Source organism: Gallus gallus, chromosome 1 (genome assembly GCF_016699485.2).
Source record: "Gallus gallus isolate bGalGal1 chromosome 1, bGalGal1.mat.broiler.GRCg7b, whole genome shotgun sequence".
NCBI classification, from domain to species: domain Eukaryota; kingdom Metazoa; phylum Chordata; class Aves; order Galliformes; family Phasianidae; genus Gallus; species Gallus gallus.
This window is the reverse complement of record NC_052532.1, coordinates 130,047,670-130,065,490: the sequence shown is the minus strand read 5'-3', so window position 1 is coordinate 130,065,490 and position 17,821 is coordinate 130,047,670. Positions and strand designations below refer to the sequence as shown.

The 17,821-nt window shown below is 40.3% G+C and overlaps 1 protein-coding gene across 4 annotated transcripts in view; it reads right to left on the bottom strand.

The window, feature by feature from the left end:
* Nucleotides 1–9,496, bottom strand: part of PPP2R3B (protein phosphatase 2 regulatory subunit B''beta) — a 50,152-nt gene extending 40,656 nt beyond the window's left edge. For 2 of the 4 annotated variants that reach the window (XM_004938451.5, XM_416866.8), the window contains exons 1-2: nucleotides 9,427–9,496; nucleotides 7,221–7,668 (exon numbers count right to left, since the gene is read on the bottom strand). In XM_004938451.5, the coding sequence (XP_004938508.1) occupies nucleotides 7,221–7,568 (348 nt within the window). In that variant the 5' untranslated portion in view covers nucleotides 7,569–7,668; nucleotides 9,427–9,496. Of the gene's footprint in view, nucleotides 1–7,220; nucleotides 7,669–9,085; nucleotides 9,142–9,238 lie in introns of those variants that run through there. The other 2 variants (XM_015277739.4, XM_046906194.1) reach the window with 2 other exon arrangements.
* Between the last annotated feature and the right edge of the window lie 8,325 nt (nucleotides 9,497–17,821).

The window sequence follows — 17,821 nt, the reverse complement described above, 5'->3', positions numbered from 1 at the left end:
ATAAAGACCTACTCTTAACCTAATACTACCATGCTGATACAGGAAATGGAAAGATAATAGGAACTATAAAACTATACTGGTTAACAAGGAGCATAAGAAACTTCTTTTTTTTTTAATAAATAATATGGAACTAAATGAAAGGTCTTAAGGTCTTGCATTTAAAACTTGCAAGCAGGGCACAGAGGTAAAGAAAAAAGTAGAAAAGGAGGCAGATCAGAGAAGCTGGTCATCGGTAATCTCCCGAACTTCAGCTTTTTGTATGAAAACTAGAAGTGCCAACGTGACTTGTGATGAAAAAGGACTTAAAAGAACCACCAAGGCAATGTACAGATATATACCAACACATATACACTGTCAGAACAGCAACAGTCCCGTTGACTAGCCATTTCCTCCATTCTTCACCATTGAGAATCTTGGCGTAAGGTGTAAAAGGTTTTCAAACATTCTAGCTAAAACTTGTTACTTGATAGGTAAGCCACTAGTCAGCATTTCAGTAAATACTCTTCAGTGTGTTACTAGTAATTAAGACAACAACAGTGATGCTTTTGTTTCCAAAGTTGCAAGTGAAGACTTTTTAAGGTATTTGCTGTAAATGAAGTATATTTATGAATACTAACATCAGACTGATTATCAATTACCTGATTATCAATACACATCCAGCTTTTACAGAAAAAAAAATAGTTTAGAAACTTTTCTCCTGATTCTGCTGAATTCTAAAAACAGATCCAGGCAAACAGTTCTGTAAGCTCTGCAAACCTTGCTTTGTCAAGGTGATGTCAGCAACATCCAGACGAAGACCCTTCATGGTGGGCCTATTTACATCCTATTGACAGTTTCGCTGTCTTCCTCTCATCACCCACACAAGTTTTCCCTGCATAATCATTGCTTTCTTATAGCTGCACATGTTGTGAAAGGCTCCATGCACACTTCCAATTGTGCTTAAGTGTCGCCCGAAATCAGCCAAAGTTTTTAGTTAAGATCAACACAGATCAAATATATAAGGCTAGTTTCATATGAAATGATATTAAGCAGTAAGGACATAACTCAACAGCCTCAAGAACCCATTATCACTGCAAGTACCTGTGGTCAAGAAACAGTACAAGGGCAGCTCTAGATTTTCTGGCTTTTTTTTTTTTTTTAATAGAAGAGTGATTGCTAAGGGAATGAGATACACCTAATGTGAAGTACCACTACACAGCTGAAAACATCACTTGATTACTGGTTAGCTCTACGTGGAATAAATTTAAGTTGTATCCATTGCTGATAGAACACAAATCGTAACTACTAATGCTGTTAACTACCAACTACCATTAGCTTGTGGTTAACTGGAAGACAAGAACAATTCAACTCAAGACAATGGAATTATTTGTGTATTACGTCACAGCTAAAACATTAAATTTAGCACTTATTTATAGACTGCACAGAACACTGAGAGTGCTTAACAGGTACTGTCTCTGGTTAATGAAACTATTTAGGTGGCCTAACTTTCAATTTTTCAAGACAGCTACATGTGCAAATCCTTCAGTTGTGGGAAGTCATTGTCTAGGTCCATCTAGTTCATAGGATGAACTTCATTAATTGTTTTGTACTGAAGTAAGTTCATACATACTTTTGGCCTCAACCTCATTTCTTGCTGACAAGCAGAGGGTGTGTGGGAGGGTTCTCAAAAATCTAGAATGGGTTCTCAGGCTGTCTACCTGTTAATACAAACTACTGTTTCAATGATCGATGTAAAGCTATAATTGTATTTAAATGTTTTGAAAGATTGCATGTAGTAAGTATCTGCATGTAATGATCTCGTGTAGAAATTAATTTTTTGCTTGTTTGCTTTTAAGCAATAGCTATTCACATAGGAAAGGGTACCTTTTAGTTATCAATTTCATCAAAATATTAATTCGTCCTATGTCAAGAGTCGCATGAATTTTAAGTTTAAAGAAAACCCATGTATAATTCTGAATTCAATTTTTTTTAATCAGTAAAAGTACCAAAAAGTCTAAGACTTCAAGTAGTATATTTTTGAATTCCCAGTAGGATAGAAATATCTTGTTCTCATGCAATTGCCACTTTGAATGAGGACTACAAGAGATGCTTATTCCTTTAACACAGCATAATGTGTAAATAGAGTAAACGCTATTATTGAGCCCATTTTATTATTTGGCCCAGGGTCAAATATACACTAATAAAAAGGACAGTACCAAAAAAAGCTACAACAGTGAATAACGTTCTGTTTGTCATTTACACATAAAATGAATCATTAGTTCTCCAATCAGGATAATGATTCTTCTGTTCCAAGCTATTCAGTACAGTAAAGCTTAAGAACAGCACCACCACAGTATATACAACATACTACTGGTACTGCTATGTTGACCACTTATTTCACAACAATTGAAACTAGTAACAATTTTCTAGGAGTACCTATAGCTGCGCTTTATCAGACTTTAATATGAACTTCTGGCCATCCTTCCTTTGTAGACACTATAGAAAAACTTCTACTGTGAACATTAGTTCTGACATCTGTCACTGTACACTTTTATCAACCCAGAAGTACATCAGCTTGATACCAGGTTATTTACAGTCCGCTTTTAAGTCACAGGCTTGAGTTGGAAACCAAATCCACCACCTCACCACTGCAGTGATGGGAGATAGCACTACTAATGCTAGATTTCCTTAATGCAGATTTAGGGAGCGTACATGTCAGACCATACATAATCTAGCGTGTTGTGCAATCCTAACACAACTCATGTCTGCCAGGCTTTGTACTTAGCATTGTTTCTAATATTAAAGTATATTAGGCAGCAATTCTGCTGCAGACAAGGTACAAGACTAGCCACTTGAAATGTCAAGACTGCCAAAGTTCAGTATCTACCAGAGTGAAAAGCTGCCTGGATTCAAAGAGATTCATTCCTCTTACTTTTCTGTTACTCCTTGTCAGTGGTGGTTTCCCCAAAACATAAAGCACGCACACCTGCAGAACATGGAGACAGCCCACCACTGATCGAAAGGGTGCAGATCTAAGACTTGTGACATCCAAAGAGCTCATTTGTTCCAATAAGCAACTCCTAGTGCTGTTATACTCGAACATTTATCTTAACATCAAGACATAGCTTCCCTTCAAGCTAAAGTGGATTCTAGCAGTATCAGTACATTTGAATCAAACTAATTGAAAACAGAAATTTGATAAGAATGGAAGTGATGAAAAAAGCTATATGCTACAATATATCGAAGCAGTAAAAAGAAAACTCACAAATATAGGATAATGAGCTTTAATAACTGTCACAGGATAACAAGCAGAACAGTATGCTCATCAAGAAAAGTCTATACAAAAACCTAAGAAGTACCTTTATGTCAAAGGTTGCCCCCGCAAAGAAATGGAAAATAACTTTGAACTTCTTCAGATCATATGACATCTCTACACACACACACCCCCCTTTCAAAATGCCCATAGGAAATTCTGTGAATTGTTTCCCCAGATGCCTTGCACACCAGCTGGTTTGGATTAAACATCTTGCCTGCGGCATCTTTTTGGCCTTAAGGCCTGGCATTTTTGACAGTGTGATGAACAGCATACAATTGTGTATCCTCCATGTTTAAGATAACCTAGTGTGCCAGAAACGGCGTTAAACCCACATACAGTAGATACAGGCTGAAAGAAAACTACAGCAACGATCCCTCAAGTTTAGAAGTCACAGCTCTAGAATTTCCTCTGTACAACGTTATACTCGTAAAACATTCAAGAGAATTGTTGAAGTCCCTCTCTGCCTCCAACTTCTTGTTATTTTAATACATTAAGGATGTACAAATCACAATCATAACTGCAGTACACTGAGCACTATCAAGCCCTTCACATTACCAGAACTTTGCAATTACTATGCTTGCACAATAGATGCAGCCAGAAACTGAACTCACTGTGAGTGACACCAGGCAAACAAAGAGGAAAAAAATGAAAAAACAAACAAACAAAGAAATCCAACCCCGAAACAACCAATGTTTTGTTTTCACTTGCACCAAAACACACTAGGATGAATTTTCACTGCTGAGTTTAGCAGTTACCATCAGAAGACCAGCTTGGATTTTCATTTGCTTATATGCAGCTGACTATGTGTTAAAGCTTAATCATCTAATTAGCTTCAAGACCAGTGTTCCAAGAATGCTTCCCATTCTGTAATAATTGTTTTTCAAAGTATAAAAGCCTGTAGTATGAAAACAGTACCTCCTAAGTATTCATAATTATTACCTAGTTATGGCCTGAGGATATCAGTTCTCCTGTTAGCAGCTTCTTTGTCGTATGTCCTTCAGAAGAGTTTCAACTTTCAAGAGATAGAAAGAGGTGTACAGCAACGTTACCCATAATCAAATGCAGTGATTCAGCTCAATGACACTGGAAAAGTATATAAACTGAACTTACTGCCTGTATGCTGCATGATCAGAATTCCCATATACAGTAAGAAAAGCTTCAATAAGAAGATGCCTCAGTTGACTTATATGGTCCTAAAGGTAATAATTCTCCAGCTCTTCATGATGGGATGCAAAACTGTTTTCTAATAACACCCTCAGGCACACAGAGTTAAGCACACTGATATTTAACATTTTCTAGGACTTAGTTAGAATATAAATCTCTATTACTAGAGTCAAAGAACAAACTTCCTCTTCTAAAAAAAAAAAAAACAAACTATTTGAAACACTGTCCTCCATTCACAGAAACATGACAGGAACCTGAAATGTACTTAATCTCAAATGAAATAGGTAAAGCTGTTGTGGCTATATTTGTGAACCATAATTAAATGTACAAAGCCAGATGCACCACTTTTGACATTGCATTGGGTAATTTATAAGCACACAAGAAGGAAGAGGGGTACATCGTGCTTTCTATGAGAAAATCCACAGTCCTGGCAGAATATGCAATTATGAGACTCTCGGCAGTATCTTTAGAGCCAGTGCTTGCTGCAAATACAATTTACAAGCCTTTAAGATTAGGAACATTTTGTATGAAAATTCAATTAAGCTGAATAATAAAGCCTCAAATAACTTCCTTATTGCTTGGAAACTTCCCTACATTCAACTCCTGGGAAAGAACCTACCCATTTAGGTTCCTTCTCAGCACTATGCAAATGAGTCCAATTAAGTAAGCCACGTTCCACCTTCATGAACCTCTTCTAGTTCCTTATGATATCTACTTAAAACAATCAACCAACATGCATGAAGAGAAGTTACAGCAGGCAAATAAGCAATCAAGTACATCAATTAACAGTGGCTTCTAACCCCCTTTGGTCACTTCTGTCCGATACAAGATGAGACTGAATATCTGCTAGCTCTCTTCATTTTTAATAAAACAGGAAATATGACGGTATGAACAAATAAAAATTATGTCAATAAATCATCATGCTTTGCTGTCTGGCTAGATTATGCATCAAATACATGCCCCTGTTTGATAAGGACAAGGCAGGCAAGTTTTAGATGCCAAGCATAATGTCTTGAATCTAAGAAGCGTGGGCTCCAGGTTGTTGAATTAGACGTGAAAAAATCAGTATTAAAAAAATACAAAAAACAAGAAAACACTTCATATTAAATGGCTTAGCACAAAACAATAGTCACATTGTTACTTCAGTGTATAAAAATACAGGTATATATACACACAATAAACACCAAGAACAGACTAAAATTAACTGATACTTAGTCATTCTCAGTTCTAACCATTCTACTCTTAGCTGAGATGGCTTCCCTAGGACATGAGGTTTGGCCAATGGATTGAGTTACGCACCAAAGAAAGGAGAGTAGTCAGGAGCAATGAACACTTACGAATTACCAGTATACAGACTCATAATACTAGAGCAGAAACAGCATGCCTCCGTTAACAACTCCTTACATATAAGGCAGACTGTATATGCAGTGTTTAATTTCATCAGTTATCAGATCATTTTCTATCCAGTTTTGTTTTTACAATTTACTAAAAGGGCTAGAAATTAGATTACACTGAAAAATATCAGGTTGGGGGGCAGGGATGTCTTTCATGCATAGAAGACATTGTCTATTATAAATGAAGATCTTAGAAATGAAGCATTGAGTGTACCATGCAGTACCAAAACAATTACTTTGTTAATATGCAGATTCAGTAGAGACAAATTGGAGTCTTGTACTAACAACAGTGCCTGGCATCATCAGACCAAGGAATAGTTGCAGTCAAGGGAGTATTTTATAAAAATAACACTGCAAACAAACACAGGGATTTGCATTTATTCACAATTACATCTATAATGGAAGGGCTTATTAGTCTAAGTGTGGTAGTTGAATCACTGACATCTGTCTCGGGCTACTACTTGCAAAAAATATGATAAACGAGATGTTTTGTGAACTAAATAGCCTTTGTAAGCTACTGTGTCTGATAAAATTATTTATATTTATATATATTTAAATAAAATATTAGACATATTTCATGCATGATATCTGGTTAGTCATGGCCACCTGACCTATGCCTTTCTATTTAAGTTTTGGCTTTTAAGTTCATTTTTTTCCCCACTCTCCAACTCCTAAAAAAGAAAACCCACCAACAACACCATCACCACATTCCCATACGCTAGACACTGTTCAACAGACAGAAGGACATTGCTGAAAGAACTTTTTTTTCCTCCTTTTGTTTCACAGGGAGATTTCTAGCTTTTCCACCACTTCTCATTTGCTCATGACTGTTAAGAAACACAGGAATATCAATACCAGCCTTAACCTTATCACACAGGGTAATTCTTCAAAAGGGAATAATTGCTTACTCTAATCTTTCCTTACATATGCTTCATCCACCAAAGCAAACACACAACGCGCAAGTTGGCTGAAAGACAGATTAATATTACATGATATTTGAAATTGTAGCTCAAAAACAGGACAGGTATACCAAATTAATCAGCAGTACAGTATATGGCATTTTTAAGATGCTTTCTACTCTGCAAATATTACTGAAAATAAAAGCAATCCATTTTCCAATTTGTGTCAAGTGTGCACATCTTATAAAAAGCAAAAGATGTGCAAAGAGCCAAGACAGTCTTTTGAAATGTTAAGCTGCTTAGCCACCAGTGCTAACATTGATATTTCACATTTCGTGCTGCTGCTTTGCTCCACTCCCAAGACCTCCTGTTGGGGAAACTCGTTACTTGCATAACTCACCCAACCCACAAACACAAATTCACTTCCATTTCAGCAAACAAGTGTAATAAGTAAGAAACAAAACTTACTACTCTGGTTCCTGATGATCTACGTGTTCCTTTAACATTAGACACGCTCCTTAGGCTGGTTGAAGTTGCTGATGGAAGTGAAGTAGAAAGCTGAGGAGGAGTAAAAGGCATCAAAGGCAGCCTGATATCTCCTAATGTGCTTTGCTTTGAATTGGAATTTTTAGTTGTGAACCTCTCATTTTCACTGTTTCCTGCATCCCCATTGCCAATTTCAGTTTTCTCCTCATTCTTGATTTTTCTCAAGCAGTCCTTCAGCATCACCTGAGTTGTAGGCTGACTCAGCCAGCACAGAAAGAGTTCATCCACCTTCATCTTCAGTACAGGTTGTAAAACTTTCCCAGGTGGCATTTTATACAAGTTTTCCTTCTTGGAAGAAATTCAAAATAAAGGTTTGATAATTGTCTGCTTATTCCACTTCACTTTCAGTGTCTCACAGAATGGAATGTTTCTGTTAAGAAAAACAAAAACTCTTATTTAATGTTGAAGCTTTAACAAAGTGCTAATATTTACCTCTCCCCAGGATACAGCAGGTGTGGGGAGAGACACAACAGCATGTGACTACAATGGCAAAGAATCATTTTGTAAGCATAAGTCATTAGTCAAGCCCAGCGTCATGGTGCTATCTCTACATCTATCTGTGTCTGTGATGGGACAGCAGGCCTACAGACCCACTGGCCCAAACAAGGGAATAGGGCGGGGGGGGGGGGGGGGGGGGGGAGGGGGAAGGGGAAGAGGGAAAACAGAAACAAAACAGTGAAAGTCTTCTGGGATATATAGTTGTTCTCCTCTGAGAACCAGGAACCTGGACATATTGACATTCCATAGAACTGAAGCATGAATTCTTCAAGTCTCAGTGACTACATGATGTTATGACATGGAATACAGATAACCAAAAAAAACCCCACCAATCATAAAACCATGACACCCAGCAAATAGTTTAAGGCATAGTGCATGAGTGATGGAGACTGAGGAGAAAATCTTCAGTATGACTTCCTCAAATAGAGATGCCTACAGGAATATATCTTAAAACATACGTTCATTGTGACAAATAGCCTTCAAGAAATACAGCTGCACTTCATAACAACTATGAGACTATAAGCAAACTGTTTACGCAAAGCCTTGGTGGTAGCACGACTAAGATTTGAGAAGCAATCCATGCAGTCAAGAGCTGAGACTGAATGCTCAATTTTCACCCTGAAAGTTGTGCTCGATGTAAAACCTCACACCATGACACACTAATGCTGCCACACGAGTTTTGCCCAAGCAGATTCCCAGAGATCCCTCCTCAGGGCTTCTTCGTAGCCCACAAACAGAAATATTTTGATATTAACTTCTACGCTTCTTAAAGCCAACATGAAACAACAGAGAATCATACAATCATTAAAGGTTGGAAAGGACCTCTGAGATCACCCAGTCCAGCCACCAGCCCCCCCACCATGCCCACTGACCACATCCCTCAGTGCCACATCCACATGGCTCTGGAACACCTCCAGGGATGGTGGCTCCACCACCTCCCTGGACAGCTGTGCCACTGCATCACTGCTCCTTCTGAGAAGTCTTTTTTTAATACCCAGACTGAACCTTCTCTGGGGCAGCTTAAGGCCATCACCTCCAGTCCTATCGGCTTAATGGGACCTGAGAACATACATACTCTTCAAGAATCCATAGCACTTGGACTCAACACCGAAAAGTGAGCCCAGGTTTCACATTGGCAGATGCTTACAGAAATGCTTAAGTTTTAAGCCCTCACGTTTACGCCCATTTTATCCACATGCAGAAGGCTGCAAACTCACTCCAAACACTCTACCAGAAGCGTCTTATAACGGGTGAACACTTGAACACGAGAAGCAAGCACAACCCAGCACCTGAACGCACTGCTACCACCAAGGCTCCGCCTTCGCCCAGGGCAGAACCCGTCGCCACGTTGCTCCGCTAACTCCACAAACAAAACAACGTGGCTGCAGGGCCCGCCTCCACGCCCACACCAACCCGCGGCGGGGCCGGCCCTGCCCACGCACCCTGCGTGCCCCGATACGGGCGGGACGCGGTGCAGCCGCCCGCCGACGGCACACCTGCGACCGTTGGCCCACACGCCCGGCCCAGCGCGAGGGACACGCGCCCCCAGCAGTGTTCGGGGTGACGTGGCACGGCACGAAAGCGAACAAGCAGCACCAAGGCGCCCGAAGGAGACGCAACCTGCACTCACCGTCTCCACAAGGCGCAGCCCGCCGATACCTTCAAATCTGCACCGCCTTCCGGCCCGCCCCGCGCCCACCGCCCCTGCCCGCTGAAAGCTCGCGAGAATTCCTCCGTCCCGACGGAGACGCGGCGAACGGTTGCTGTGGTAACGCGCAGGGGGCGGAGCTGCTTGCCCGCCTGCGTCACGGGGCCTCCGCCTTCGCTCGAGCTGAAGCGGTAGGGGGGCTGCGCTCGGGCTTTGGTGCGGCTGGCAGCGTGTTGGTTCACCGAGGGGACCTCACAGTCCCCGAACTCACTTCTGCTTGTGGTTTCTAGTTGCTAAATCCATTGAGAGGGGCATACAGAATACTTCCCCTGCTGTGCTTCTGTGCAGTTGCTGTTGTTGCCATTACTGCTAAGGGTTTACAAATCATAGAATCATAGAATGGCCTGGGTTGAAAAGGACCACAATGATCACCTAGTTTCAACCCCCCTGCTACGTGCAGGGTTGCCAATCACCAGACCAGGCTGCCCAGAGGCACGTCTAACCTGGCCTTGAATGCCTCCAGGGATGGGGCATCCACAGCCTCCTTGGGCAACCTGTTCCAGTGGGTCACCACGCTCAGAGTGAAAAACTTCCTCCTAATATTTCACCTAAACCTCCCCTGTCTCAGTTTAAAACCATTCCCCCTTGTCCTGTCAAATGAGAGTGGAAAGGGAGGGGCTGGCAGTGGTGGGTGAAAAGAGTGAATCCCTTCATTCAGCCAACAGAGCCTCTTGGAGAACCTCTTTGTGCTGGGTACCAAGCATGGAGACCTTGCCCATCTTCATTACACATCAGTGAGGTTCTAGATGTGCTTGTCAATATAAAGTTACGTGGCATGGCATTGCCCAAGATCATTTTTTTCTCGGTATTTTGTATATCAATGGCTTGTGTATTTTTTACCTCAGATCCCCCTTCCACAATACAGTATTTTCCTTATGTAGGTATGCCTCACCTCTATGCTCTTCCTTCAGTGTGAGAGGTGCTCTGAGCACTTTGGACAGATTGATGTCACAACTCCGTGAAATGTTGATGTTGTGGAGCTGAGGCTGTGCCAGAGACAATACCATTTATGTGTCTCAGTGGTTTGAAGGCAAGATTAAAATAGAATAAGTAAATAGAATAAGAGGGAATGGGCATGCTTTGTGGGAGCTCGAAGAGAGAATGCATAGATAAAGGATTAAGGGAAAGCAAAATATTAGATGCCATGAGAGAAATCTGGTACACATCAATACAATTATTTTTGTTAATACTCAAAATATTATAATCTTCTGGCAAAGTCAATGCTGATACTGTTGTCAGTATTTTGAATGGCTTTTTAGAGGGTGGTGACACACTGGAACAGGTTGCCCAAGGAGGTTGTGGATGCCCCATCCCTGGAGGCATTCAAGGCCAGGCTGGATGTGGCTCTGGGCAGCCTGGTCTGGTGGTTGGTGACCCTGCACATAGCAGGGGGGTTGAAAATCGTTGATCATTGTGGTCCTTTTCAACCCAGGCCATTCTATGATTCTATGATTCTGTGATTCTATGATTCTATGACCTGTTGCTGTAGACACAGAAACACATTTACATATTTTTAAGGTGAGGTTTTGCATTCAAGAAAACTTATGAAGTGTTGGAAATTTTTGAGGGATTCTCCACTTTTTGAAAGAGTGCTTTGTTTCCTGCCATTTGGTGAAATCTAGAAATTTGGACAAAATGGTATTGTTCTAAACTGGAGTGAAGCATTCAGTATAAAGTAGAGGAAGCAGATGTCAAAGTATGAATAAATCTGTAAATATTGTGGAAGTAGCTTTAAAGCAGGGGAAAGAAAATGAGAACTCTGTTATGGATTGCAAGTGCAATTTCTGGCCCAGAACTGAAGGGCTGAATTAAGAAGACTGATAGCAGAGCCGCAGACATGGAACAAAGAGTACTTTTAAAACATTTTGAATGCCTTTGAAGCATTCCTTAGTGATGGTGTAGCCATCTGGTGATTGACATATTGAAGACAGGTGGCAAGAAGGGGATCAGAGAGTGAGTTGACAGAGTTGTAGAGTTGGATATCATCTGCATAGAGATGCTGCCCTTTGTTGAAACTGGCAATGGGATCTCCCAGAGGAGAAGGAGAAATAAGACAAAAGAAATGAAAAAAAAAAAATCTGAGCAATACACACAGTCACAGTATTCTCTTGTGCATGCTATTGTATATTCAAAGCAATTTAATTCTGACTTTATTAGAATTTGTCATGATTAACATTGATATGAGAAAGGAATCAATTCCACATGTCTTCTGTTAAACAGAAAGTGCTTTGGGCGCCATCATCAAGTCATAAAAATACTTGCAATTGACAGGGATATTTTGAGCATGCCTCTGGATGGATCAGGTCTCTTCAACAGTATGTCTACCATTAGAGATGTGTGTTTGTAGAGATGTACGAGACCAAACTTGGTCAAAAGTGGAGAATGCCTAAAATGAACCACTTTGCTTAGATCTTCCACCAGAGCTGGAACTTGGAGCTCATTTTTGACTACTATTTCCACGTTTTTGATAGAATGATAAGTACAGAAACTCTGCCTTTTGTCTGTTGGTTGCAATGGATGGAAATCAGAAATCTTTTTTACTGTGTTACAGTTTATGTGAAATGTGTCTGTTTTAAGGGTGGGTTTATTTAAAAGTCTAATTGAATAATTGCTGCCTGTGAAAGTACTGCATATGCAATATCCAACTGATATGTGAAAGTTAATGTGATGGTGCAGAACCTGAAGAGCCGCTTTAGCTTCCAATTCTTGTTGGCTTTGTTGCATCTTGGTTATTTCTGACCTTGTTTTCCAGGCGTGATGTTCCAAGGAATACTAGCAGTACTGCTGATGTACATTAATGGCTAAATATCAAAGTCTTTCTTTGCCCTGGTTTCTCACTTGTGGTGACACAAGGCAGTGATGGTCATAGGGAGTATTCCAGCTCTCTGCCAGTGTTTTATATTCAAAAAAGGATATATTTTATATTCCAACCTTGGATGTATACAGCTTAGAAATCTGAATAAGAAAGAGGTGTCTTCACTCCCTTTGTGCTTGGTGGGAGTGAAGAGGCTGTTCTAAGGCCTGATTAACTTTATCCTGAGGTAGAAAGCTAACCCAGGGCAGATGAATTGTGGCTTAAGAGTGCTCATTTTTCTCCACTGATTCAGAATTCAGATTGTTATCTGAGATATACAGAACCACAATTTTGAAGTCTGAAGGTAGGTAGGGTCAATGTATTTGCAGTAGTAAGTTTACCTGGTTGCAGAGGGCTGTGCTAGATGCCTTATGCTATCTCAAATATAGAGTTGTCATCATTCCACAGGACGTGTAAGGTTGAGATGAAATAGATGCTCTAGATGAAAGTGTATTTCACCAGCCAGGATCTATCTGAGTTCTTATTCTAGAGCTTTTCAAACACATATTACGTAGGGAAGAAAACAGTGCTTCCTTAAGATATTGCTTTAAGAAGAATGTTGAATTTTGATCAGACTTCCCATAGAGCTTTTGCTGACACATTTCACAGTTTTCAAATATGGGCATCTGAAGTTGGGTTGTAACCTAAATATAAGAACAAAAATAACCGTGTCCTGATTCTCTAATGTGTTAACTTAGTTGGAAGCAAGTGTGCTGAATATTTCAGACAAGGCAGTCACTTTTTTTTTTAAAGTTGCTGTATTTTAAAATTTTGGCCAGAAGTGCTCATTGAGGCTGTACTGCCAAGGTGATGTTCCCTGTAAACTTGCTTATGGCATGCAGTCAGAGACTTCAGGGTAGTGTGAATGTTGTGTTCCACTTACTGCAAGCTGAAATCTAGCATTCCGTCACTCACACAAAAACTGCTAGTCCTGATACTATTTTTGGGGAGAATGGAGAGGACGTTGGATGCTTTATGCAACCTCACTTAAACTGAAGGGAAAGGCTAAGAGAATGTTAATAACTGGGAATCCCTTAAACTACCCACCCATACCAGCTAACCACTCCACTTCATCCTTTCTTACAGCTGCCTACCGAAAATAGCACTAGGATGGTGAACGGCAGATCATATGGCTTCCAGAAGTAGCATCATATGCAGACAAAAAATGTCAGCAGTGCTGACTTGGTGCACATAGTTTGCAGCTAGCTATGCTCTGAGAAGAGCATGGCAGTGAGACCTGAAGCTTGAATTTTGGCTATCTCTGACTGTTTTGAGGTGAGATGCTGCAGTTACTTCAGATCTGGTCGATTGCTTGCAGATCTGTAGCTTCTTCAGTGCAAATCAGAGGCATAGTTACAAATTGATCCGGTGGTTGTCAGTTTGTGTTGTGAGTACAGGCATTTAAACATTCTGTGGTGGCAGACGCTTCCATCTTAGCTCCCTGTATAGTCAGGCTAAGGCCTTATTGCTGGCTGGCTGTTTACGTGAGTGGTTGGTTTCATGTGGGAGTATTTACATTTCTGCAGGAAAAAGAAAGGAAGACCATATGAAATGTAGATACTATAAGAGCACATGTACTATGAGCCAAAGCAGAAAATTGGTTCAGCAGTTGCTTGCTGTCGTGGCTTGAGATTAATTCTACTGCATGTCAGTGCAGGGATAGCAATGAACATTTTGTTGTCCATTTTACTGAATTACTATCAGTGTGATGTTTTTCCACTGAGGTCCCCGACTTGGGCCATGTTTACATCAGACCAGATGCAAAGGCTGGTTCCTCATTAAGCCACCCTGATCTTCTAATCCCAGGTTCACATATTTTTAGTGCTGTATTTTATCAGATGGTTTTATCTAGCATTGTATCCAGGTCACATGGAGTTTATGGAAAACTGCTTGAAATGCAGTCTCGAGGGTGGTATTTAACAAGGTGTGCATGAGGATGTTTATGGGGTGTGAGAATGGGAGTCTATTCATTCTCCATGTTGAGTGTTACTGAGCCCAGTTCTCTTCTAAGCTTGTCCTGGTGCAACCATTAGAGGAGGAGGAGGCTCTCAGCTATTGCATTCAGCAGCCTGCAGGGTCTGCCAGCTACTCTGCTGCCATGCTGTGAACCCTGCCTGTCTGCTGGGCCTGTGCATCTCCACCACCTGGCAAGGACCCAGACCAAAGACCTAAGAATTAAACTTGTTTTGGGAAGAATATGCATTATTCTGTGTTTCATCAGAATATTCTTCATCAGATAATGAAGGGAGCAGTGTAAAGCAATTGGTACCTTTACTCATTTTTTCTGCCATGATGTTTGTAAAGAAATGAAGGACAAGTATATTTTTATCACTTGGCAACCAGGTCTTTGAGTATCTGTGCACGTACATTTATCCATCAAATAAAAACTGGAGTAAAATGTAGGCTTATGCTGGCCACTAGTGCTGTAACTACCTCTGTGAGCTAAAAATAATTAACATAGTTAATTGCTGGATTACAGCACAATGAGAAGCACACACCTAATAAATCACACTTTTTATTATTATCTGTTAAGTGTCTGGCTGCCTGAGTAATATTTTACAACTTTGGTTAAATTTACCTGGTGTACTTCAAAGCCAGTAGCAAAACTTCCAGTTTTCATAATGCTATAGGATCAGACACTTATGCTCAGGGGGTTTTAATTCACCACTGCATTACTCCAGTTCCAAGATCTGATCTGTGATTTGACCACTATTTCCATTCAGCAAAACTAAAAGATTAACTATTTCTAAATTTATGAGCTAATTAGTACACTAATACAAACCATATTTATCATTTCCCTGAGTTTGCTTAATCCTTCTTCATTACACAAGTCAACTCAGATGTCCATAAAAGCTTAAAGGGGAAAAAAAAAAAAGTATTTGTTTTCATTTCCATTAGGGAAAAGTGAAAATTCCTAAAGATTCTGGGTAGACAGAGCCACATTCTTCTGTTCTCATTAAAGTCTTTTTAGTTACAGTTGTTAGAGGAGGGAAACACTGCAGCTCTGGGTGTATGTTTGCAGGGTTGCCAACACCAATAATTTTATCACAAGTTTAATAAGATTTAGTATTTTTCTTATAAAGCTTCAACTTCAGAGTCCTGTGGTTATGAAACAATATTATCTTCTATTAAATGTGTATGTTAAAAAGAGCCTCTGTTGTGGAGAAGGAGATGTAAAATTAATGGCTCAAAAATTCAAATAAAAAAAATATAGGAGCCCCAGAATAATTATTTTACAATCAAGCTTTTAGAAGCCATCTCAGATTTTGGGAAGTGTTTATGAATCTAAGTGTTGTGTCAGTAGAGTCACATTCCAGCAGTATTGCTTTTCAAGTGTTTCTGTGTAGGATCAGGTACTACATTGGTATTCTTTTCCTACTCTAGAAACTTAGTTTAAGATAGAAAGATCTACATGTTTTTGTGATTTAAATGCACCACAGCGCTGCGACTTAGGGTTAAGAGTTGGTTACATATTTCAGATATTGGAGCCAGACAGCAATTCAGTCTAATAACGAGCATGTCTACTATTTCCTGAAAATTTGCTGGTACATGACCCCTTATATGCATATATGTGACCCTACAACAAACTCTGTTATGTGGTGCCAAAAAAATGGCATTAGCTTCAGCTGCTTTATTAAATTGCTACCCAAGCTGGCTTACATTCATAGCGAACGAGACACAGCGTATCAGCAACTCCTCTGTGGTGTGCCAGCTAATATAGGAGCCCCTGCTCCTGTCCGCGTTTGCTGGAGTTAGCGTACAGAGGAAGAACAAAAGTCCTTTGAATGCTGGAGCAGGGTGTTTTGTACACTGTCACAGTGCTGTTTGCTCTCTGTCTGAAGAAGGCACGTGAGGCACACAACCAAATGGCTGCTGTGAGCCTAGTCCTTCTCAGGACCCCCATCTTCCCCAGTTGTCCAGGATGCAGAGCTGTCAGCAGGTGGGTAGTCTGGCTTTTAAGCAGCGCTCACCAGACTGCAGCTGTGACTGACTATGCTGTTCCCCAATAGATCTGTTGCAGAGACAAGGTTAGGGAAATATTCCCTGTAACTAATATTTAGCTTTTAATATTATCATCTGAAAAGAGAAGATAATGTCACAACACACAGCAGCTGCCAGGGTACGGATATAGTGTTTGAACTCGTAATAGATCAGGGTCGTTAGAAGAATACTACAGTATTTTGGAAATAAGTGCAAACAAAAAGAATACCAGGCTTATATAATGACTCACGTAGTCTTGGGAAAAATAATTCAAAGAATATTATTTGAATGTCTGTGGAGCATTAGCAAGGACTAAATTGATCCAGGTGATGCAGACGACTCTGGGCTTGAGGTGGCTTCCTGGTCTGAACTGCCCTCCAGAGGAGCCTGTTGTTATCCCTTAGATGTGAGAGTTCCCGGTGTCCTCGGGCCAAAATGGCCTTTGGGAATAGCCCCCACGGTAACATAAAACCAGACTGTTCATTTCAGTGCTGGCATTCCCTGGCTGCTGGCGCCTCATCACTCAACCTTGCCGTCCCCATTGCCTGTGGACCTCGTGCTCCTATGGGAAGAGTATGGAGGACTTCTCTGGAAGGATCAAGCTCTGAATGCAACTTTTCAACCAAAATAATCTTTTTTTTTTTTTTTTTCCTATTTTCTTTTTGTATTACATTGCATACATTCCTCTTGTGTGTGTCAGGTTGGTTTTGTATTCATGTAGATAGAGGTGGTCACAAAAAGAGCTCCAAATAAATGTCGACAGAGGTAACCATATGCAGCATAAGTCCTTACTGTTCTGGACCATGCAATGCAATTAATAAGTTAGTCAGAAGTGTGTGCTTATTTCCCATCCTGTTTAGGGCAGAGTGCAAGCATGTCCTTGGATTACTTCAAAATCACATTCTTAAATCGTGTTCTATGACAAGAACACTTATTTAAGTTCTTTTTTGTGATTCTGATTATATAAAGCACCCAGTACTTCCTTCCTTTGTGTATGCCTTTGGTATCAGTTCACATTCACTTATAAAATATTGCATTTTTGGTGACTTCTATTCCTGCTATTCCTGAAGAGGTAAGGGCTCTGGGAGCAGTAATTGGACTCCGGTTTCTCATTCATCAGTGTAACTGTTCGTGGCTCTCATTGCATAACCTCCCTTACACCAATGCAGTGATGACATGTAATGTTTGGTTCGTAAATTGCTCTTGTGGGACTAAGCCAGAAAGATGAAATCTTTTTTTTTTTCTTTTTTTTTCTTTTTTTTTCCTGGAGCTTGTCTGAGATGAATGTATTTCTGTGTCTGTTTTTCTCCCACTACTCTGTTGCTGGTGGGTCACAAGTTACTGTTCTTAGCATTCACCATTCCTCACCAATGTTTCTTCATTTGAAAGAGTTAGTTCAACATTATGAGCTTCTACTTTAAAATGTTTCTGTCGTATCCTTTATGTCTGATAATCTGAGTTCTGTTCTGGAGTGTGCTTATG